General features: G+C 44.9%; 1 protein-coding gene across 1 annotated transcript in view; it reads right to left on the bottom strand.

Annotated features, from left to right (window-relative positions):
• Nucleotides 1-24,000, bottom strand: part of aacs (acetoacetyl-CoA synthetase) — a 113,261-nt gene that overhangs the window by 58,642 nt on the left and 30,619 nt on the right. Inside the window, exons 5-8 of the mRNA XM_056283611.1 lie at nt 19,409-19,506; nt 17,968-18,082; nt 13,398-13,479; nt 268-421 (exon numbers count right to left, since the gene is read on the bottom strand). Of these exons, the coding sequence (XP_056139586.1) occupies nt 268-421; nt 13,398-13,479; nt 17,968-18,082; nt 19,409-19,506 (449 nt within the window). The remainder of the gene's footprint in view (nt 1-267; nt 422-13,397; nt 13,480-17,967; nt 18,083-19,408; nt 19,507-24,000) is intronic.

The raw sequence follows: 24,000 nt of genomic DNA on the forward strand, positions 1-24,000 counted from the left end.
TGAGACGACCGCACTAACCACTGCGCCACCGTGCCACCCAGTAACACATCCATTATATCAAAATTGAAAATGTAACTTTAATATGATCCTGGCCCATGTGCTCTTTTTGTTTACTCTGTCCTCAATTTTGGTACCAGCAGGTAACACCACCAGATTCCCATTTATCATAAAGACCGAATCTAATCATATTTCATTAACAGAAAGAAACAACAATGTGTATGACGGAGAAATGCTAAACTGGAATAAAATGGGGTACAGGTTTCTTACCCCAGCAGAGTGGACCATGCATTTTGGAGCCCCAGTGGTGCCTGAAGAGTACATGATGAGCAGAGGATGACTGAACGGAAGCTGCTCAAACTCCAGCTGAGGGAGCTGGTCCCCTTCACCTCGGCCCATTGCCAGGAAGTCGTCTATGTACACACTGGAGAGACAGAGAGAGAGAGAGAAAGGGAGGGAGAGAGGGGCGAGAGAGAGAGAGAGAGATTTAATGTCAGGGTGAGAATCAGTAGTCTTGCCTAGTTGAATCTGCTTTCAGTGAGTGGACATTTTTTTTCCAGTCAGCTTTAAAACAGGAGGAACTGGCAAAACAACCAAGGAGGAGACTAATCATGGCTACACTCTTCTGGGTTGCAGGTTGAACAGTTTCACATCTTAGATTGCACTGGGCAGTACAATCTCATTTTAACTTGATAGAAAGCATTATTTGCAAGAATTTTTTTTTCCCAATGGGACATATTAGGACATGTCAGACTGTACTGTGAGCTTCCACGTTTTCAAAAAGGAGAAACATCATGACTTTTAAAGGCTTGAATAATTGCCTCTTTAAAAAAATTATTAATAATGATACATTTTATTTATATTGCACCTTTCAACCCAGCCACCGAGGATGTATAGGCCAGTGTATTCTTATTGTCGGTCCCAAGCCCGGATAAATGGGGAGGGTTGCGTCAAGAAGGGCATCTGGAATAAAACCTTTGCCAAATCACATATCCGGATCATAAATCAATTTCCACACCGGATCAGTCAAGGCCCGGGTTACCAATGATTGCCACCAGTACTGTTGGCCAGCAGGGTGCCAGTGGAAACTATGCTACTGTTGGGCGAAGGAGAAGGAGAGGGAGGAGGCATGTCCAGAGGCAGTGGGAGAGGAGGAAGGGTAGGAGTGTGGAGGTGAGAGTCAGAACTTTGAATGTTGGCACTATGACTGGTGAAGGAAGAGAGCTGGCTTATATGATGGAGAGAAGGAAGGTAGGTATACTGTGTGCGTAAGAGACTAGGTGGAAGGGGAGTAAGGCCAGGAGCATTGGAGGTGGGTTCAAACTTCTACCATGGTGCGGATGGGAGGAGAAATGGGGCTAGGGGTAATTCTGAAGGAAGAGTATGTCAAGAATGTGTTGGAGGTGAAGAGAGTGTTGGACAGAGTGATGAGTATGAAGCTGGAAATCGAAGGTGTGATGATGAATGTTATCAGCATATATGCCCCGCAAGTTGGATGTGAAATGGAAGAGAAAGAAGAATTCTGGAGTGAGTTGGATGAAGTGGAGAGTGTACCCAAGGAGGAGAGAGTGGTGATTGGAGTGGACTTCAATGGGCATGTTGGTAAAGGGAACAGAGGTGATGAGGAGGTGATGGGTAGGTATGGTCTCAAGGAGAGAAATGTAGAACGACAGATGGTGGTGGATTTTGTGAAAAGGATGGAAATGGCTGTGGTGAATACATATTTCAAGAAGAGGGAGGAACACAGGGTGCCGTACAAGAGTGGAGGAAGGTGCACACATGTGGACTATGTCTTATTCAGGAGGCACAATCTGAAAGGGATTGGAGATTGCAAGGTAGCTAGGCAGCATTGGATGGTGGTTTGTAGGATGACTTTGGAGGTCAAGAAGAGGAAGCGAGTGAAGGCAGAGCCAAGGATCAAATGGTGGAAGTTGAAGAAGGAAGACTGTTGTGTGGAGCTAGGCAGGAGTTAAGACAGGCACTGGGTGGTAGTGAAGAGTTGCCAGATGGCTGGGCAACTGCTGCAGAAATAGTGGGGGAGACAGCTAGGAAGGTACTTGGTGTGTCATCAGGACAGATGAAGAAAGACAAGGAGATTTGGTGGTGGAATGTGAAGTACAGGAAAGTAGACAGAGGAAGAGGTTGGCAAAGAAGAAGTGGGATAGTCAGAGAAATGAAGAAGGTAGACAGGAGGACAAGGAGATGCAGCATAAACTGAAGAGAGAGGTGGCAACGGCAAAGGCTTATGGTGAGTTGTATGAGGTTGGACACTGAGGAAGGAGAAAAGGACCTGTACCAATTGGCTAGACAAAAGCCAATACAAACAACAGGTTAAGTACAAACAGCAATAACAATTTAGGCTCAGCCTGGGACAGAGTGTCAGGACAATGGTTCGTTTAAATGACAAAGCAAAGAAAAAGGAGGCTTTAGATGGCTTTTCATCAGATCTGGCTCTAGCACAGGAGTTTAAGAAGTTTTACTCAAGATTTGATGTGCATGATTTTAGTAATGAAACTTCATCCATTATCTGAACCGCTTATCCTGCTCTCAGGGTTGTGGGGATGCTGGAGCCTATTCCAGCAATCATTGGGCGGCAGGCGGGGAGACACCCTGGACAGGCCGCCAGGCCATCACAGGGCTGACACACACACATACATACACATACATTCACACCTAGGGACAATTTAGTATGGCCAAATCACCTGACCTACATGTCTTTGGACTGTGGGAGGAAACCGGAGCACCCAGAGGAAACCCATGTAGACACGGGGAGAACATGCAAACTCCACAGAGAGGACGACCCGGGATGACCCACCAAGGCTGGACTACCCCGGGGCTCGAACCCAGGGTCTTCTTGCTGTGAGGCGATCGTGCTAACCACTGCGCCACCGTGTCGCCCTACAACCTACTGAACTCTAGTCAACCTGTCGCTTTCCTTTCTTTACAATGTTGTGAATACTTTAAACACTGTAAAGTTGGAACAAGCCCTGGCCCTGATAACATTAGTAGCCATCTGCTGTCCCACTGTGCCGTTCAAATAGGCCCTATTTTCAATTATATTTTCAATATGTCACTCTGTCATCAAAAGGTCCCCGATATATGGGAACAAGCTACAGTAGTTCACATTGCAAAAAAAGAGCGATGACGATAGGTCTGTATGACTATAGGCCTGTAACCATGCCAGACTGTCGTTCGTAGACTTCTCATCAGACTTCAATACCATACAGCCTCACTTGAAGCTTGTGGAACGTTTTGGGTTGGACACCAACATTGTTGGATGGATTTTGGACTTCCTCGTCAACAGATCTCAGAGAGTGAGAGTGAACGGACACTTTTCTACCTTGGCTTCCACATCAGCTGGCTCCCGTGTCCTCTCTCCTCTCCTATACAGGCTGTACACTAATGACTGCCGCAGTGAGTTCAAAAATCATCACATTGTGAAACTTGCAGATGACATGGTGATTGTGAACCTGCTGAAAGAGAATGAAATGTCCCATGGTCCTGTCATAGACTATTTCTCCAAATGGCGTCAGGAAGAGAATTCGGGGGGGGGGGCAGCCCGGGAACCACCACAGCCAGTTTATCTGTGTGCACAGCTTCAATAAATATGTCATATTCCTGTTCAAAAAGTCTCCAGTTCTCAGCAATATTGTTGTCAAACACCAATGGATCTGGTTTATGGAATCCCTCTGCTATGATTGTCTCTTTGAGTTTCAGTAATTATTTCTTTTTTCTCAGCGTACACAGCTTCCATGCTAGCCAGCATTAGCCATTAACCTTCAATTTGAGGAAATGTCCTTCACTGATCAGAATGTGTTACCTTTCAAACTTTTGTTTTCCTTGTCACATCATTCGATGAGACTACTTCCACGTCTTCTGACACATTAAATGTGACTAAGACCAAAGACGTGTATTGACTTTAGACATAATCTCTCCAGCCCAGTCAACACTATGATTAATGGTCAGGAGGTTGAAATTGTTGAGTCATACAAATACTTGGGCACTATAATTGATAACAAGCTGAACTTTGATTGTAATACCAATTTGCTATGCAAATAAAGCCAGTAGCGCCTTTTTTGTCTGAGGAAGCTGGCTAAGTTCGGTGTCGACGGGTCCCTGATCACTTTGATCTACAGATCTTTTACTGAGTTGGCCATTATTTTTTCTTTTATCGGTTGGTATGCTTCTCTCAACCTTAAACAGAAAAATGCACTAATATAGGTGATCAAGGTCTGCAGTAGCATCACAGGTACCCAACAGAAAGGCTGTCTGATTTATATAACAAGCGGATGTTAAGGAAAGCAGACTCCATCCTGTCTGACAACACCCACCCCCTGCACCTAGAGTCTCAGACCTTGCCTTCTGGTTCCTGCTTCAAATACCCAGTATAGTCAAAACCAACACATACAAACACTCCATCTTTCCCTCGGCCATTACACTGCTAAACTCCAACAGTAAGAGGTAGTACCAGCTCCACCTTGATAAACACTGATAACACCGTTTACTGCTGTATTGCTTTTCATTGGCTTTGTTCTCCTCACTACATGTTGTATTTGTTTGTATTTATTTGCCTTATGTGTTCTGTGGAGTGTTTGTGTGTTTAAATGTTGCCGCTGCTACACAACAACTGCCCCTCTGGGGACAGATAAAACCTACTTGACTTGACTAGACAGAGGGACCAAACTAGGAAGGATGTGCAGCAGGTTAGAGTGATCAAGGATAGAGATGGAAATGTGCTGACAAGTGAGGAGAGTGTGCTGAGAAGGTGGAAGGAGTACTTAGAGGGGCTGATGAATGAAGAAAATGAGAGCGAGAGAAGGTTGGATGATGTGGGGATAGTGAATTCGGAAGTGTGGTGGATTAGCAAGGAGGAAGTGAGGGCAGCTATGATGAGGATGAAGAGTGGGAAGGCGGTTGGACCAGATGACATACCTGTAGAAGCATGGAGATGTTTAGGAGAGATGGCAGTGGAGTTTTTTAACTAGATTGTGTAACACAATCTTAGAAAGTGAGAGGATGCCTGAGTGGAGAAGAAGCATACTGGTGCCGATTTTCAAGAACAAGGGCGATGTGCAGAACTGTAGCAACTACAGAGGTATAAAGCTGATCAGCCACAGCAGGAAGATATGGGAAAGAGTAATAGAAGCTAGGTTAAGAGGAGAGGTGATGATTAGCGAGCAGCGGTATGGTTTCATGCCATGAAAGAGCACCACAGATGCGATGTTTGCTTTGAGAATGTTGATGGAGAAGTATAGAGAAGGTCAGAAGGGGTTACATTGTGTCTTTGAGGATTTAGAGAAAGCATATGACAGGGTGCCGAGAGAGGAGGTGTGGTATTGTGTGAGGAAGTCGGGAGTTGCAGAGATGTAGGAGTTGTGCAGGATATGTATGAGGGAAGTGTGACAGTGGTGAGGTGTGCGATAGGAATGATGGATGAGATCAAGGTGCAGGTGGGATTACATAAAGGATCAGCTCTACCATATACCTTACCGGTATACCCAATTTTACCACTAGGTGTCTTACTTGACTTAGCAGTCACTCCAAAGTGGAACCTAATGAAACTGACTTGAGCGTGTAGCGATTATATTGGCTCAGTTTTCATTTTCTTTGACACCAACTCTGCCATGTCTTGTCTCTCTTGTCACCCCCAAACAAAGTAAAACACCATGCACATCTTCCTCCCACCCTACTGAAATTTGACTTCCTTGTTGCCAGCATCAGCTTAACCCAGCCACTGAGGATGCACAAGCCAGTGCATCCTTAGTGCCGGTCCCAAGCCCGGACAAATGGGGAGGGTTGCGTCAGGAAGGGCATCCGGCGTAAAATCTTTGCCAAATCAAATATGCGGATCATAAATAAGACTTACATACCGGATCGGTCGAGGCCCGGGTTACCAACGACCGCCACCGGTACTGTTAACCAGCAGGGTGTCGGTGGAAACTATGCTACTGTTGGGCGAAGGAGAAGGAGAGGGGGAAAGCATGTCCAGAGGCAGCTAGAGAGGAGGAAGGGTAGGCATGTGGAGGTGAGAGTTGGAACTTTGAATGTTGGCACTATGACTGGTAAAGGGAGAGAGCTGGCTGACATGATGGAAAGAAGAAAGGTAGGCATACTGTGTGTGCAAGAGACCAGGTGGAAGGGGAGTAAGGCCAGGAGTATCGGAGGTGGGTTCAAACTCTTCTACCATGGTGTGAATGGGAGGAGTAATGGGGTAGGGGTAATTCTGAAGGAAGAGTATGTCAAGAGCGTGCTGGAGGTGAAGAGAGTGTCAGACAGAGTGATGAGTATGAAGCTGGAAATTGAAGGTTTATTGCTGAATGTTATCAGCGCATATGCCCCGCAAGTTGGGTCTGAGATGGATGAAAAAGAAGAATTCTGGAATGAGTTGGACGACATGGTGGAGAGGGTACCCAAGGAGGAGAGAGTGGTGATTGGAGCGGACTTCAATGGACATGTTGGTGAAGGGAACAGAGGTGATGAGGAGGTGATGGGAAGGTATGGAGTCAAGAAGAGAAATGTGGAAGGACAGATGGTGGTCGATTTTGCGAAAAGGATGGAAATGGCTGTGGTGAATACATATTTCAAGAAGAGGGAGGAACACAGGGTGACGTACAAGAGTGGAGGAAAGTGCACACAGGTGGACTATATCTTATGTAGAAGGCACCATCTAAAAGGGATTGGAGACTGCAAGGTGGTGACAGGGGAGAGCGTAGCTAGGCAGCATCAGATGGTGGTCTGTAAGATGACTTTGGAGACCAAGAAGAGGAAGCGAGTGAAGACACAGCCGAAGATCAAATGGTGGAAGTTGAAGAAGGAAGACTGTTGTGTGGAGTTCAGGCAGGAGTTAAGACAGGCACTGGGTGGTAGTGAAGAGTTGCCAGATGGCTGGAAAACCACTGCAGAAATAGTGAGGGAGACAGCTAGGAAGGTACTTGGTGTGTCATCAGGACAGAGGAAGGAAGACAAGGAGACTTGGTGGTGGAATGAGGAAGTACAGCAAATTATACAGAGGAAAAGGTTGCCAAAGAAGAAGTGGGATAGTCAGAGAGATGAAGAAAGTAGACAGGAGTACAAGGAGATGCAGCGTAAAGCAAAGAGAGAGGTGGCAAAGGCAAAGGAAAAGGCGTATAGTGAGTTGTATGACAGATTAGACACTAAGGAAGGAGAAAAGGACTTGTACCGATTGGCTAGACAGAGGGACCAAGCTGCAAAGGATGTGCAGCAAGTTAGGGCGATCAAGGATAGAGATGGAAATGTGCTGACAAGCGAGGAGAGTGTGCTAAGAAGGTGGAAGGAATACTTTGAGGGGCTGATGAATGAAGAAAATGAGAGAGAGAGAAGGTTGGATGATGTAGGGATAGTGAATCAGGAAGTTCAGCGGATTAGCAAGGAGGAAGTGAGGGCAGCTATGAAGAGGATGAAGAATGGAAAGGCAGTTGGTCCTGATGACATACCTGTGGAGGCATGGAGATGTTTCGGAGAGATGGCAGTGGAGTTTCTAACTAGATTGTTTAACACAATCCTGGAAAGTGAGAGGATGCCTGAGGAGTGGAGAAGAAGCATACTGGTACCGATTTTCAAGAACAAGGGCGATGTGCAGAACTGTAACAACTACAGAGGTATAAAGTTGATCAGCCACAGCATGAAGATTTGGGAAAGAGTAATAGAAGCTAGGTTAAGAGGAGAGGTGACGATCAGCGAGCAGCAGTATGGTTTCATGCCACGAAAGAGCACCACAGATGCGATGTTTGCTTTGAGAATGTTGATTGAGAAGTATAGAGAAGGCCAGAAAGAGTTGCATTGTGTCTTTGTAGATTTAGAGAAAGCTTATGACAGAGTGCCGAGAGAGGAGGTGTGGTATTGTATGAGGAAGTCAGGAGTTGCAGAGAAGTATGTAGGAGTGGTGCAGGATACGTATGAGGGAAGTGTGACAATGGTGAGGTGTGCGGTTGGAATGACAGATGGGTTCAAGGTGGAGGTGGGATTACATCAAGGATCGGCTCTTAGCCCTTTCTTGTTTGCAATGGTGATGGACAGGTTGACAGACAAGATCAGGCAGGAGTCTCCATGGACGATGATGTTCGCGGATGACATAGTGATCTGTAGCGAGAATAGGGTGCAGGTTGAGGAGAGCCTGGAGAGGTGGAGGTATGCACTGGAGAGAAGAGGAATGAAAGTCAGTAGGAGCAAGACGGAATACCTATGTGTGAATGAGAGAGAGGACAGTGGAATGGTCAGGATGCAAGGAGTGGAGGTGACAAAGGCATCTGAGTTTAAATACTTGGGGTCAACTGTCCAAAGTAACGGGGAGTGCAGTAGAGAGGTGAAAAAGAGAGTGCAGGCAGGTTGGAGTGGCTGGAGAAGTGTGTCAGGAGTGATTTGCGACAGAAGGGTATCAGCAAGAGTTAAAGGGAAAGTTTACAAGATGGTTGTGAGACCAGTTATGTTATATGGTTTGGAGACAGTGGCACTGACGAAAAGACAGGAGGCGGAGCTGGAGGTGGCAGAGTTGAAGATGCTAAGATTTTCACTGGGAGTAACGAAGAAGGACAGGATTAGGAACGATTATATTAGAGGGACCGCTCAGGTTGGACGGTTTGGAGACAAAGCAAGAGAGGCAAGATTGAGATGGCTTGGACATGTATGGAGGAGAGATGCTGAGTATATTGGGAGAAGGATGCTGAATATGGAGCTGCCAGGGAAGAGGAGAAGAGGAAGGCCAAAGAGGAGGTTTATGGATGTGGTGAGGGAAGACATGCAGGTGGCTGGTGTGACCGAGGAAGACGCAGAAGACAGGAAGAAATGGAAACGGATGATCCGCTGTGGCGACCCCTAACGGGAGCAGCCGAAAGTAGTAGTAGTAGTAGTAGTTGCCAGCATCAGCTTGGCACGAAATTTCGCATGGCCTGTCAAGACACTAGTGGCTCTATTAGTCCGTTTATAAACAAAAATAATATTATGTTAATCATGTTGTCATAATGCTTTTTACCAATACAATACAAGTTGGATTTAGCACTGACACCGTCAGCACAAGTTGCTGATGCAGGCTACTTTTTAATTTGCCAGAATGTCTCGTGACAAATGCTGGTTCGGTCAGTTTGCTTAAAATCCAACCGGTTTAAGCTCGTACACCGGACCGGCAAAACTGACCCAACTCTACCAAGCTCACGATAGCAGGTTAGGGGTTCTTTTGTAGGCCGAAGGTGATGGTACTGGTTCAGTCTTGAAATGTGCATGCGTCGGCATTGTGTTTTACTGCTAGAAACTCTGTCATAAATTGATATTTTTATCTAGTTTTCAGCCATAATTTTACGCTACACTTTTATATCCTGGTTGCTTTACCTATATACTTTAACAAGGTAAAACCTTTTAGTCATCAGTCCTTTGGATCTTAAGTTATTAGTAGTTTTAAATTGGATTTCAGCTGAATGTAGTTTACTGGACCAACTCGACTGCTGCCAGCGTAACTAGGTTTATTTTTAGCCTGGTGGCTACGCTAGCCGGTCGCTTTTACTGTGGATTTTAAGCTTTTTGTACCATTATGGACTTTTATGCCAATTTTCTTGGTTTATGCCTGACAACAAACATGGCCATGTGTGTGGATTGCTATCCTACCTTTGCTTTCCTACAACTGAAAACTAACGTTACCCGACTGCAGGCTGAACTCAGGGAGAGGGACAAGTTAATCCTGGACCTATCATCCGTGCCCACCGTAGTCAAGACACCTCTCCTTCCTGGGCAATCAGAGGGGCGCCAGCCCGTCCTGACCCCCAGACCATACAGCTTTAGCCCAAGACAAGATACCACTATTCCTTGGTCTGGAGGTGAAACGATCCAATCTACAGGCCTCTCTACCCTGGGGGAGGACGTGTGGCTCAGCCTTGGAGCGAAACCTAAGACCCAAGTTTGTCTGATTCCATCCATCCCAGAGCCTTGGGTCCAGGTTAAGAACAGTAAACCCCGCCAGGGTAAACACCAGCTCCAGCCACTTTCATATGAGGATTTCCAGCTTGGAAATAAATTTCAAGTTCTGGAAAATCTGACCTCCCGTACTCCCCCGGTACATCCTGTTCTGGCTGGCTGTCCTCCCTCCTTATCGGCTACTCCTCCCGACCTTCCAGCAAATGGATTTGACATCCTGGACACCAAAGACTTCCCTCTGCTAACCAGTATGTTGCATCCAGGAGCGAAGTGCCCACCATCAGCTACTGCTCACCACCCTGAATCCTAAAAGGAAACCTCATCCGTTCGATGTAAGTTGTTGAAGGAGGCAGTGTATAGACACTCTGCCCAGCTCTGAACTGGCCACCGGTGGCATGCCCCATGGTGCTGTGTCCCCTGCACTGGCTAAGAGTCCCCTCCACTGGTGTACGGTGGTTGGGTGCGTTCTTCTACTGCGCCCATTCCACAGCCACCTTCTGTTCTGATTGTGGGTGATTCTATCATTAGGAATCAGTAATCAGGAATACTTTGTCATTTCATTTCATGTACACAAGTACATACAACACACAACACAAGTACAACAATATTTCGTTTCCCCCAGCCCATAGCAGTGCAACACAAAGACAAAAACACATATCCAAAAATTACAAGAACACATATCAAACTGCAAAAAAATCACTGTCCAATAGAATGAACACAGGATGACTGTCGGAACTGCCAGCCTGCATGGGCTAGCAGTTAGCTTAGCCTGCACCACTTCTGCGTGCTGTCAGACTGCCCTCAGTGTTTCCTCCTCGGGCATAGCTCCAGCAGGGCCGTGGTCCCTGGGCCCACTGGACGCATCAGACCAGGTTCCCCCAGCCGATCCAGTGCCAGCTCTCCCAGCAAGACACCTTCGACACACCTCCCCGCACTCCACACAACGACACTAAAACACAGTCAACGCCAGGCGAGGCCACTGCCAGACCACCCTCAGTGTTATCGGAACTGCCGGTCTGCATGGGCTAGAAGTTAGTTTCGCTTGCCTCGCTTCTGCATCCTGTCAGACCGCCCTCGGTGTTACCTCTTCGGGCACAGCTCCAGGCAGGGCCGTCGTCCCTGGGCCCACAGGACGCAGCAGACCAAGCTATCCCATCTGATCCAGCACCAGCTCTCCCAGCCATCAAATGAAGGCAAAACAAACTTAGATGCAGACGTGGACAAAGACACTGCATGGACGGTACTGGGTGAGGCTGCTGCAAACGTAAGTTTGCGCTGCCATCTTCCCACACCGGTGCTGGGTGAGGCCGCCACAAAAGTGAATTTGCACCACCATCTTCTCACACCGGGAGTGGAAAAATCAGGGACATCAGGTCCAATAGGACTGCAATACACTGCTTTCCAGGTGCCAAGGTAAATGACATTCAGGTAGAACTTCCTAGTTTGCTACCTCAGTATACCTCCGTTAAGAAAGTTGTCATTCACGTTGGTACAAATGACATTCCACGGCAGCAGTCTGAGCTTTTAAAATCTGATTTTATGCATCTTTTTTTTAATCTTCTTAAGCTTGGTAAGAAGTAAGTTTTTAATCTCTGGCTCACTCCCGTTTTGGGCTGTCGTGTTGGTCATTTTTGCAGACTTTTGCAGCTTCACACCTGGCTTCAGTCGCAGTGTTGTTGTTTACAATTTGGTTTTATCAACAATTTTAATCCGTTCTGAGAATGCTCTTCTATTTTTAAACATGATGGACTCCACCCAAATCGAGCAGGCTCATGAATGCTAGCTGCAAACGTGTTTTATTCCATTGTCTCCAATTTTGGTTCCGCGGTAAACTAAACCTATTCAAGTCCTTTGGTGAGTCTAATCCATCATATACTTATGACTGTCAGTCTGCCATATTAATTCCTGTAATAATAAACCATAGACACAGATCCTGTCATCTCCCCATAACATACAGGGATCGAAACAATTTATCACCAGTTCGGACTTCAATTCCCCCACAAAGCCATGCACCTTGGACAACAAAAATGACTTTACTAAACGTCAGGTCGCTAACAAATAAGTCTTTTTAGTCAATGATCTCATAATTACTCACAACCTGGACTTCGGCCTACTAACTGAGGCCTGGCTGGATAGAAATGGCAGAGTCGCACTCATTGGGACTGCACCTCCTGGCTTCAAATTCATCCATACCACCAGATCTGATAAGAGAGGCAATGGAATAGCTGCCATCTTCTCTGATACCTATAGCTGCAAGGAAATCAACCTCGGGGAATTCACGTCTTTTTAATGCCTTGCTTTTTCTATATAATAATTACTGTCTATCGGCCACCAAAATCTAAACTTGGCTTTCTTGATGACTTCTCTGGGCTACTGTCCAAGGTTTCCACTGACTATGATTGTTTAATTATCTCAGTTGATTTTAATGTTCATGTTGACAATCAAACAGACCCCGATGCTAGAAACCTACTTAGCTTACTGGAGGCAATTGTTTCTGGACCCACCCACAATAAGGGACATAATGTGGACTTAAGTCATATCAAAAGGACTTATGACTGTACCGTGCGTCATGGATGTTGCTATTTCAGATCACTGTTGCACATTTTTGATGCGTCTGCTTTTCCTGCACAACAGAAGAGCGCCAAACCAACGATCGGTTTTACATGCAAATTACCATGTGCGTTAATTTGCATAGTAAACCGATCGTTGGTTTCTGTCATTATGCCACTTTGCTGTTTATAAGGCTGGGGGAACCTGGAGTCAGTTGAGACCGAAGAGGTCACTTATGCCCCTTTTCCACTACATGGTACTGGCTCAACTCGACTTGGCTTTTTCGTTTTCCATTACTGGAAAGTATTGGCATTTTGGTTACTGTTACCGCTTTTCTGGTACCATTTTTGTGGAGGTTCCAAAAAAACTGGAGCGGGTACCAAAATCAATGCAGACCAGCTACACTGAGGGGGTACTGTTACGGTAACGGAAAACGACACTGCGAGTTGAGCCGGTACCATGTAGTGGAAAAGGGGCTTCAGATGAGTGATGAAACGTTTCTCTCAATAAATGTTGTGCCCTGATGATCTGATTCAACTTCCTGTGATTTCCTTACCTGGATTATTGAGCATGCATAAAGACAAGTTCAAATCTATAATGACTATATGTTGGGAATACGAATAACATGTCCAAGCAAAGTTCACGGAGAAGAGCGGCAGCCAGGGTGCGCCAGCATTCCCTCATGATTTCATTGGGCTGTGATGAAACCCAGCAAAAAAATAAATAAAATGGCATCAAGCTCCTCAATACTGAACCCATCAGTGAAGTTCTTGTCTGTTTCTAAATGATGCTCAGCAATGGTTTAATAAGATCTGGGTTAAAAAAAAAATATATATATATATATATATATATATATATTTGATTTCATTTGAATATATAGAATTTAAAGTCACCTTTTAATTAACAGCCCTCACGTGATCTATACGTACCTGTTGGGAATCTTGGAAAGATCAGTGTTGTGTTTGGAGCGAGCATAGGGAATGACCACTACTTTCTTCAAGTCAGGAAGACCTAGAGAAAGACACACACACACACACACACACACACACACACACACACACACACACACACACACACACACACACACACACACACACAGGTGAGGCTTAAGGCAAAAGAGGCAATAAACACCCCAGAGGCTTCCTTCATAAAGGGTTTATGACTCTGACATTACCTCCTCAAGAATAGGGACCTCCTTCAAGGAAAGGTGTATCCCACTAAAGGCAATAAGTTTGATGACAGTAGTCAGCTTTTCTCTACCCCCCCCTCTTTTCTCCCCAATTGTATCCGGCCAATTACCCCAGTCCTCCGAGCCATCCCGGTCGTTGCTCCACCCCTTCTGCTGATCCGGGGAGGGCTGCAGACTACCACAAGCTTCCTCCGATACATGTGGAGTCGCCAGCCGCTTCTTTTCACCTGACAGTGAGGAGTTTCACCAGGGGGACGTAGCGTGTGGGAGGATCAGGCTATTCCCCCCAGTTCCCCCTCCCCCTGAACAGGAGCCCCGACTGACCAGAGGAGGCGCTAGTGCAGTAGTCAGGACACACACCCACATCCGGCTTCCCACCCGCAGACACGGCCAATTGTGTCTCTAGGGACGCCTGACCAAGCCGGAGGTAACACGGGGATTCGAACTGCCGATCCCGATGTTGGTAGGCAACGGAATAGACCGCCACACTACCCGGATGCCCCAGTATTCAGCTTTTCTTACTGGATTTTTCATTCTCATAATGCCACCAAATACAGCAGGTACACGCTATACTAGACTTGCTGCCTTCACATAAACAACAAGTTAAGGAAGAAATGAGAAAGGCTGCATGTATTTCTTCATGTATAGGATTATTTAAAGATAAATCTAATAGTCCTACATAATTTAACTTGAATTCTGACCTCTGTCATTCAGCAATAATCAATAACAACAAAGGTAAACAAAAGTAGGAGCATGTTTACTGATATCTGCCATTTGTGAACCCCCTCAGTAGAGATCTGCAGATGTGGGACCAAGTCATTGCTTTTCCAAGTCACAAAAAAGCCTCAAGTCTCCCAACTTAAGTCCCAGGTCTAGTCTTTGTCAGTCTTATCAGTCTTGACAGTCAAAACAGGCAAGTCAAAGTTAAGTCCCAAGTCCTAAACGTAGTCTCAAAAGCTAAACAAGTCATGTGATCTTCATCAAGTTTAACACCATTTCAAAATTTAACAAGAGTGATAGTTAATATACTAAATCTACACAAATCATTGATTTTTCAAGTGTTTTTCAATTTTGTCAAAACTTTAGCCATGAAATTTGGTGACTTGAGTCTGACTCGAGTCCAAGTCATGTGACTTGAGTGCAAACTTCTGGAGAAGTGCAAGTGCAAGCCAAGTCTGTGAGGACAGCTGATCTTCAACAACCGCAACACACACCACTGTGCAGTACAGCAGCTATTGCAGCATCACCATCACATCTTCCTTTATGCCATTCCCAGACTGCACACGCACACCTCATGGCACAAAAACAACTAGAAGAATGCACTCAGTAGAGAGCAGATCTTCGCCAGGTGTATCTCCCCTTCTCTGGTGCTCAGACCTGGCGACAAACCAGCCCTTTTTTCGCCTACCGGGAGACCCTTATTAAGATTTCAGATGTGTTTAACCGTCGTGGTTTAACCGTCGTGGTTTTCATGATACAAAATGAACGTAGGCAAATGACTTTCATTCATTCTAGAGGAATAAAACAACGGTAAGAAAACATAGCTCAGCCATGGAGAATGCTTTATTGTAGCTACTGAGATAACTTCCAGCTGGGACTGTGATTAATCCTGCTCTTGAAATTGTATTTCTATGGTGAAGTTCTGACATTAGAGTATATGGCACTTTCGCGCCTCGGTCACAGTACAGTCCCTGATCTGTGTGTGAGCAGGTCCATGTCAAATAAACAAAGAAAGCTGTCGAGCTTATGGGACATTTTTGTTTTGGCATAATCAGTTGGAGCCGTCTCCATTAGAATAGTATGCGAACGCAGCCTACCTCGCCCCGCACTGACTGTCTGTTCAACACAAATCATTCCATCTCGCACCGTCTCAGGTCTCATTTAGCCCCGCTGATCCACTGGAATCTAGCAGCAGAGCGAGGGCATCTTGTGGATTCATTTTATTGTAGCCATGACAAAGTGTTGTTCAACAAATTGTTTACTCCCAAGTGTGTCCCTGCTTATCTTAGGTGAGCTTATAGAGCTTTAGGTTTTTGCAATTCCACCCACAATTATGCATTTTCCCACAAACAATCTTTATCATCAGACTGCTGTTCTAAGGGCATTCATCTTCAGCCGCTTCTCCGGGGTCAGGTTGCGGTGGCAGCAAGCTAAGTAGGGCACTCCAGACGTCCCTCTCCCCAGCAACGCCCTCCGGCTCCTCCTGAGGGATCCCAAGGCATTCCCAGGCCAGACTGGACATGCAGTCCCTCCAGTGAGTTCTGGGTCTACCCTAGGGTCTCCTCCCAGTTGGCCGGGCCCGGAAAACCTCCAAAGGAAGGCGCTCAGGAGGCATCCTAATCAGATGCCTGAACCACCTCAACTGGCTCCTTTCGATGCGAAGAAGCAGCAGCTGTACTCCAAGCTCCCTCTAGATGTCCGAGCTCCTCACCCTATCTCTAAGGCTGAGCCCAAACACCCTACGGAGGAAACTCATTTCAGCCACTTGTATCCGCTTGTATTCTAAGGGCATATCAATTATAGTTTGTATGAAGTTAGTTTTCATGGCTGGCTATGTAGACCGTTGGTACTTAGTTAGAATGAGGAGGCCATTCAGCTTTTCAATAGCACGCTGAAGGAGGAGAGCAGATGTATTCACACCGGTGTACATTTACATATTGTCTGGCTGAGGTGGTCATCAGTAGTCAAAGTCAATCTATCCTAATTTTCAGAACATGTGCATTTAAATCACAAATATTTTGGAAAAGTCATGGAAGATCGAGTCTCTTGCATATTTAGTTTTGGAGCATTTTTTTTAAGGGCCTGCATAGATAAATGTGTGCTTTGGTGCAAGGCAAAGCAGAGGAACAGGTTGGATACCAAGCATCACGCCAGACTTGGAAACTCTTATCAGGAGTAAAGCACATCCCCAGCCATCTCATTAACTTCTCCAAATGCCTGTTAATTGAAAACAGCCCAGTAAGTAGGCCTACTCAGAGAGATGATCATATTATGTGTGTAAACAGAGTTTGCAGTTATGATGATCAGTTTATCAGGATCAGCAGCACGCAGCTGTGATGTTCATACTCACCAGTTTATTAATCAGGATCAACTTGTGAATGCAGGGATGAAAATATTTGTTTATCCGTCCATCCATTATGCAAGCCACTCAGCCTACTCAGGGTCGCGGGATGCTGGAGCCTATCCCAGCAGTCACTGGATGCCAGGTGTTTATTTATTTATTTTATGTATTATACATTATATACGTATATTATTATGTATTCCCTCCAACGAGTTCTGGGTCTACTCCAATCTAGTCCAATCTGGCCTGGGAACGCCTTGGGATCCCCCAGGAGGAGCTGGAGGGCATTGCTGGGGAGAGGGACGTCTGGAGTGCCCTACTTAGCTTGCTGCAACCGCGACCTCACCGCAGAGAAGCGGCTGAAGATGAATAATTATAATTATATTATTATTAATTATTATTTATTGTTGTTATTGTTTATTTATTCGTTATTTATTTTTATTATTAGCATTTATCGATTAGCCCTGTGATGGCTTGGTGGCCTGTCCAGAGTGTCTTCCCACCTGCTGCCTAGTGACTGCTGGGATAAGCTCCAGCCTCCCCGCGACCCTGAGAGCAGGATAAGCGGTTTGGATAATGGATGGATGGATGGATATTATCAATTACTATATTAATATAATTATATTATATTATTTTGTTATACAATGTAAAATATACAATATATTACACAATATTATTATACAATATATTATTATATTGTATTAATGATATATTATTTATAATTATATAACTATATTATATTTATATTTTACATTGTAATAATTATATTATTGTATTATATTACTATTATATATTATTTATTTTTTGATTGTTTATTTATTTATTTATTGTTTGTTTGTATATTTTATGTTAAAAAAAAATTCTCGATGACATTGTATATGTGTGTTTAATAATCAGTTTTTACTTGGTTTGAATTTTATAAAAGCGGGTTGTGACTTCATCACCATGGGAAAATGTGGGACCCCATGGCAGACCAGTTCAGAACCACTGTTGTATGTCACGTTTTGAACTGTCAGCTGACAGATATCTGAGCTCACCCCTTCCCACCTGGTACAGACATGCATCCTGGGTAATCGAATTTGAAATGGAAAGACAAATTTAACCCAGATACAAACGCTAATCCGAGATGAGTCAAGGACCTAATGACTTTAACCATCTCTAGAGGAAGGGACTGTCACATGCGGCAACATAAACAACAAAGTTTAAATTAAATCAACATAATTAAAAGAGAAAGAGAACTGATGCCAACCTTTGATGACGCTGGTCAGCTTCTCCATGTGGTCGTGTGTTTTGCCATTGTAGACCACAGCAGCAACGGAGAAAATCAACTTAGGCTGGATCTGAGAGAACCTGTCCAGGACGCCCTGAGGGAGGGAGGGAGGGAGGGAGGGAGGGGGAGAGAGAGAGAGAGAGAGAGAGAGAGAGAGAGAGAGAGAGAGAGAGAGAGAGAGAGAGAGAGAGAGAGATAAATTGACAAATACAAAGAAAAAGAGAGGAACAGACGGGGGGGGGGGCAGATGAACAATTACCAGCTTCACAGATAACAGACAGCTCTCATCCAGTGTTACTAATGACCACATGATTTAGTACATGATGGACAAAAAATGAGGCAGTAATGTACAGCAATCATAGGTATGAGAAGGCCACACCATGTCCTGTTTCCTGTCAGCCCAAAGTAATAGGTACATTTTGCTAGGAGGATGTGTAGAGGTAAAAAGCTTTTTTTTAAATTTCTCCACTTCAAGACAAAAGATAACTGGGGCGTCCGGGTGGTGTGGCAGTCTATTCCATTGCGTACCAACACGGGGATTGGCAGTTCGAATCGCCGTGTTACCTCTGGCTTGGTCGGGCGTCTCTAAAGACAAAATTGGCTGTGTCTGTGGGTGGGAAAGCTGGATGTTCAGTATGTGTCCTGGTCGCTACACTAGTGCCTCCTCTGGTCGGTCAGGGCATCTGTTTGGGTGGAGGGACTGGGGGAATAGCATGATCCCCTCACGTGCTACATCCCCCTGGCGCAATGCCTCACTGTCAGGTGAGAAGAAGCGGCTGGTGACTCCACATGTATGGGAGGAGGCATGTGGTAGTCTGCAGCCCTCTCCGGATCAGCAGAGGGGGTGGAGCAGCGACCGGGATGGCTCGGAAGAGTGGGGTAATTGGCTGGATACAATTGGGGAGAAAAAGGGGGGAAGAAATAAAATAACCTAAGGTGCTGGTGGATTTCGAGGTGCACCGACCCTGTGGACTTGAGACAGAGTAGGTTCTTGTACTTGTGGATGCACACAAGCATGCATGCGTGGCAAAGTGAGCGCAAATGACAAAAGTCTGACATTTACTGAGTAATGCAGTCATGTTATGGTAGAGAATGCAAAAAGAAAAATACAGCATATTGTATATTTCAACTACATCTGACAATTTGTTGCGCAAAAACAGACTCTAGTGCTCTACTTCAGGCTGCTGTTCAGTATTGTTCTGGAAGCTTTTACGCACTTCAGAGCAGAGCTACATTCATCTAATGAAGGCCAACAGATGGGATAAATTCTTTCAAAACAGGTCGTGACACTGAGGGACCTGTAAAACACTAAAGCGCGCACACACACACACACACAAAAGAAAAAACCCACACAGATATACAGAAAGAAAAAAAACCAAACAAATGAAAACACACAAACACACTTGCTAGCTGTACTTACATTGACTCCAAAGTCCACGGATGTGGAGCTCCAGACGGCTCCGATGCTGGCAGCTGCTAACATGGCCTCCACCGCATGGATCCCATTGGGGAGGTAGCCTATATATATATATATATATAGATATATAGATAGATATATATATATATAGAGAGAGAGAGAGAGAGAGAGAGAGAGAGAGAGAGAGAGAGAGAGAGAGAGAGAGAGAGAGAGAGAGAGAGAGATCAGTTAAAAGGGACCTCACTAGCCCTTTGAGAAGAAATGTATTGTAGTGAATTCAGGACGCAGCCAGGAACCACCGCAGCCGGGACGCAAACCCGGGTCTCCCCACGGTTGGTGCCGGAGACCCGGGTTTGTGTCCCAGCCATGGCGGATTCCTGGCTGCCCCCTGAATTCGCTATATTGGTGTCAGAAGTGGGATGGTGGGACGGTGAGGCTATCGGTGTGAGGGATGGCCCAGAGGCCCAGAGGCGTGAGGGCGCTGGTATGCTGAAGCGCAGGGACACGCTTCCCGAAGGAGGGGGGTAGTGTAAATACCATGAATGAGTGTACTCGCTAGCCCTTAACTAACAGGTCCGACCCTTTAGTCGACTGGCTAACGTAGTCGCCCGTGGTGCGAAAGACCCGGGCCATTCCCAGCTGCAACAATTCCCAGCTGCCCCCTGAATTCGATACAGTATGAAAGAATAGGATACACATTATTAACAATGTACCAGCATGATGCTGATAAAGTGTTTCTATTGATGAAAAACAGTTCTCACACTGACGACTCCTGACGCATTCACAGATGTATAAATTACAGGTAATTAGTAGTTAACAGGGAACATGCAGATGTGCAAATCCATGAAACTGGTAGTTCGCACTATCAGACTTTTGCCTCACTCACACCAAAAGCTCCAACGCAACAAGAATGAAAGAAAGTCAGTGGAAATGCTGCGACTTGTGGCCTTCTCGCTGTGGGCTACTTTAACATGCCAGTTAAGTTTGTGGCATAAGGTGAAAAATGTTCATCGCATGCCACAAAATGCGCCTGGATTTAAAGTGACAGCCAATCATCTTTGTTTGGGATCACAAGAACACACCTTCAACAATGTCGAGACTGGAGGAGGGAAGCCAAAACGGAGGACAAATATATTTGTGCTGCTTCTGCATGTCGCGAGTTGTATGACACCACGTTGGTATCATAAATGGAGTGAAATAAGCAGGAAGGTGAAAGGTCAGCAAAGCTGCTGGATTCTCTGGTACGTTTTTATCTGCTTTGAAAACACTGAAGCTGTGCTCCCCAGTGTACTTTATTCCTTCCTTCATTTTGTTTGTGTCCGAATTCTAACTGTAAAATTTATTCTCTATACAATGCACAAAAAAATTCCCACAATGCAACTAAAAATGTAGTGACCTAAAAATACTACAATGCAGGCCTTGCCTCTTCTCTGCCCTGCTCGTGCATCCTTTTTACTATCAAATACCGCGGGACGAGACGAGGCCACAAAACAGTGATTCAGTAATGTCCGAAATCTCCCTATACGTAGATTACCCGTTGGAGCATTTCATCCATCCATCCATCCATCCCTTATCCAAACCGCTTATCCTGCTCTCAGGGTTGTGGGGATGCTGCAGCCTACCCCAGCAGTCATTGGGTGGCGGGTGGGGAGACACCCTGGACAGGCCACCAGGTCATCACAAGGTCCACACACACACACACACACTCTCACACCTAGGGACAATTTAGGGCCGAGTCACCTGACCTACATGTCTTTGGACTGTGGGAGGAAACCGAAGCACCCGGAGGAAACCCACGCAGACATGGGGAGAACATGAAAACTCCACACAGAGGACGACCTGGGATGACCCCCAAGGTTGGACTATCCCGGGGCTTGAACCCAGGACCTTCTTGCTGTGAGGCGACCACACTAACCAGTGACTCCAAATGCAACTTGAGTCGCTATTGCTAAAGCTAAAGGTGTATAATGGCGTCATCAAGTGACCTTGTCAGAATGCATCTGCGGTGCTGCTCGAGCTACTTGGTTTGTAGCATGAATAAAGCAACATGCAGCTGTTGGTAGAGATGTAGGTTTAGAGGTGTATTTTCATTTTCTAGAGTTTGAAAAATATTACAAAACTACATCATAATCTCTAGTTTGTGTCAAGTCAAGTCAAGTTTATTTATATAGCACATTTAAAACAACCACAGTTGAACTAAAGTGCTGCACACGCTTAAAATACAATATAAAATAAGTAACATATATGAATATAAAAATACATGTAAAAGTAAATTAAAGGAATTAAAATGTAAACAATAAAACACAAGCGTAAAAGTATATTTCCACAATAAAATCATGGTATCTAGCTCAACTTGAATTGAATGCCAGCGAGAAGAGGTCCATCTTTAACCAAGATTTAAAAGTGTCTAGGGTCTGAGCAGATTTTATGTGTATTGGTTAGTTTTTCCAGAGATCAGGGGCAGCAACTGCAAAGTCTCTGTCACCCCTATTCTTAAGCCTGGATCTCGGAACATGTAAGAGCATCTGGTTTGCTGACCTGAATGCTCTGACTGGTGTATGATAATGTATTAGCTCAGATAAATAAGATGGTGCCAGCCCATTTAACGACTTGAAAACAAGTAATAAAATCTTAAACTGGATCCTAAAACAGACAGGAAGCCAATGAAGGGAGGCCAGTACAGGCGTTACGTGATCACGTCGCTTCTTTCCTGCCAGCAGGCAAGCAGCTGCATTTTACAATAATCTAGACGAGAGGTAATAAACGAATGAATTACCCTTTCAAGATCATTTGGAGGGAGATAGGCCTTTACTTTTCCCAGAAGTCGTAATTGAAAAAAACTTGTTTTGACTACTGAGCTTATTTGTTTGTCAAAGTTAAAAGAGCTGTCAAAAATCACCCCAAGATTCCTAACAGAAGAGTGACTATAGGAAGCTAAAGGGCCAAGAGCACTATCATAACCATCCAGCAGATCAGACTGTCCATATACAATAATTTCAGTCTTATTTTGATTTAATTTCAGGAAATTTAACTCCATCCATGTTTTGACATCCTTTAGACAACTCAGCAAAGCCTGTATAGAATCTCTGCTATTTGTTTTTATAGGCAGATAGATTTGCAAATCATCAGCAAAACAATGAAAAGACATATTATGTTTTTTAAAAATGGACCCCAAGGGCAGCATATACAATGAGAAGAGAATGGGGCCCAAAATGGAGCCTTGGCGGACCCCACAGTTAAGTGGGGCCGCAGCTGAAGAGAATTGGTCTATATGTACAGAAAAGCTTCTATTTGACAGTTAAGACTTGAACCATTCTAGGACAGTACCTTTAATGCCTACACATAGCTCAAGACGTGATAAAAGAATACTATGGTCAACCGTGTCAAAGGCAGCAGTCAGGTCCTACAGCACCAAAACAGCGGAGTTCCCAGAGTCCACAGTTAAAAGAAGATCATTAAAAACTCTTAAAAGGGCTGTTTCAGTGCTGTGAGGGGGGTTAAAACCAGACTGGAACTTTCACAAATGCCATTAATTTCTAGGTGCATTTGTAATTGTACATAAACTGCTTTCTCTAAGACTTTTGAAAGAGAAACCAGCTTAGAAATTGGCCTAAAATTAGAAAGAACAGAGGGATCAAGATTGCTCTTTTTGATGAGGGGCTGTACTACAGCATGTTTGAAAGCAGCAGGAACACAGCCTGAGAGAAGAGAGGTGTTTATCAAATTTACAATACAAGAACCAACAGTGGTAAAAACATCTTTTAACAGTCTGGGTGGAATACTGTCAAGTATTAAAGCTCTGCACACAGGACACATACACACATTATCCTGACAGCATCGCATGGTGAGAGAGAGAGTAAGAGAAAGGGTGAATGTGGGTGGAAGAAAAAAATAAAAAGAGAAACATTTGAGAGAAAAAGGAGGAACTAGAGATGGCAAGAGAAAAAGATGTGAGAGAGAAAGAGGCTGATGGAGATTTTGAATTGTAAAAGTCATTTTACAACACTCTGAGTAACAGCGCAATTATTCTTGCATTATTCATCCTGGAAACAAGGAACAAGCTGAAAGGAGAAGGAGGAGAAGAAGAAGAAGAAGAAGAAGCAGAAACAGAAGCAGAAGAAGCAGAAGAAGAAGCAGAAGCAGAAGCAGCAGCAGCAGCAGCTTTATGCAACAAGTACAATTATTCATTAAAAACACTTGCCACACTAAAAACCACGCCAGACAACACCCAGTCCTGACGGGAGAGGAAGACATTAGCAACGTTAGCTCTTTTACAGACCAGAGTACCCCATCCAAGAGGGCGACAGAGAGCACGGGGGGGGGGGCGAGAGAAAACGAGAGGAGGAATGGAAGAGAGGGCGAAAGGTGGGAAGGGGAGGAAGAAAGGTGATATTAAAAGAAAAAACAGAAAATAGTGAAATAGCGAGATGGGGGAAGAGAAGGATGAAGAAAAGACATGGAGAGGAAAAGACAAAGAGAAGCTTGAGAAAGACATCAGAGAGCGTGAGAGAGAAAGACTTTTGATAGTTCGTATTGAAAACACCTGACAGCTCAAAAAAGGAAAGAAGACAAACATATCGCCACAAAACTGCACC

This window comes from Lampris incognitus, chromosome 1 (assembly GCF_029633865.1).
Source record: "Lampris incognitus isolate fLamInc1 chromosome 1, fLamInc1.hap2, whole genome shotgun sequence".
NCBI classification, from domain to species: Eukaryota; Metazoa; Chordata; class Actinopteri; order Lampriformes; family Lampridae; genus Lampris; species Lampris incognitus.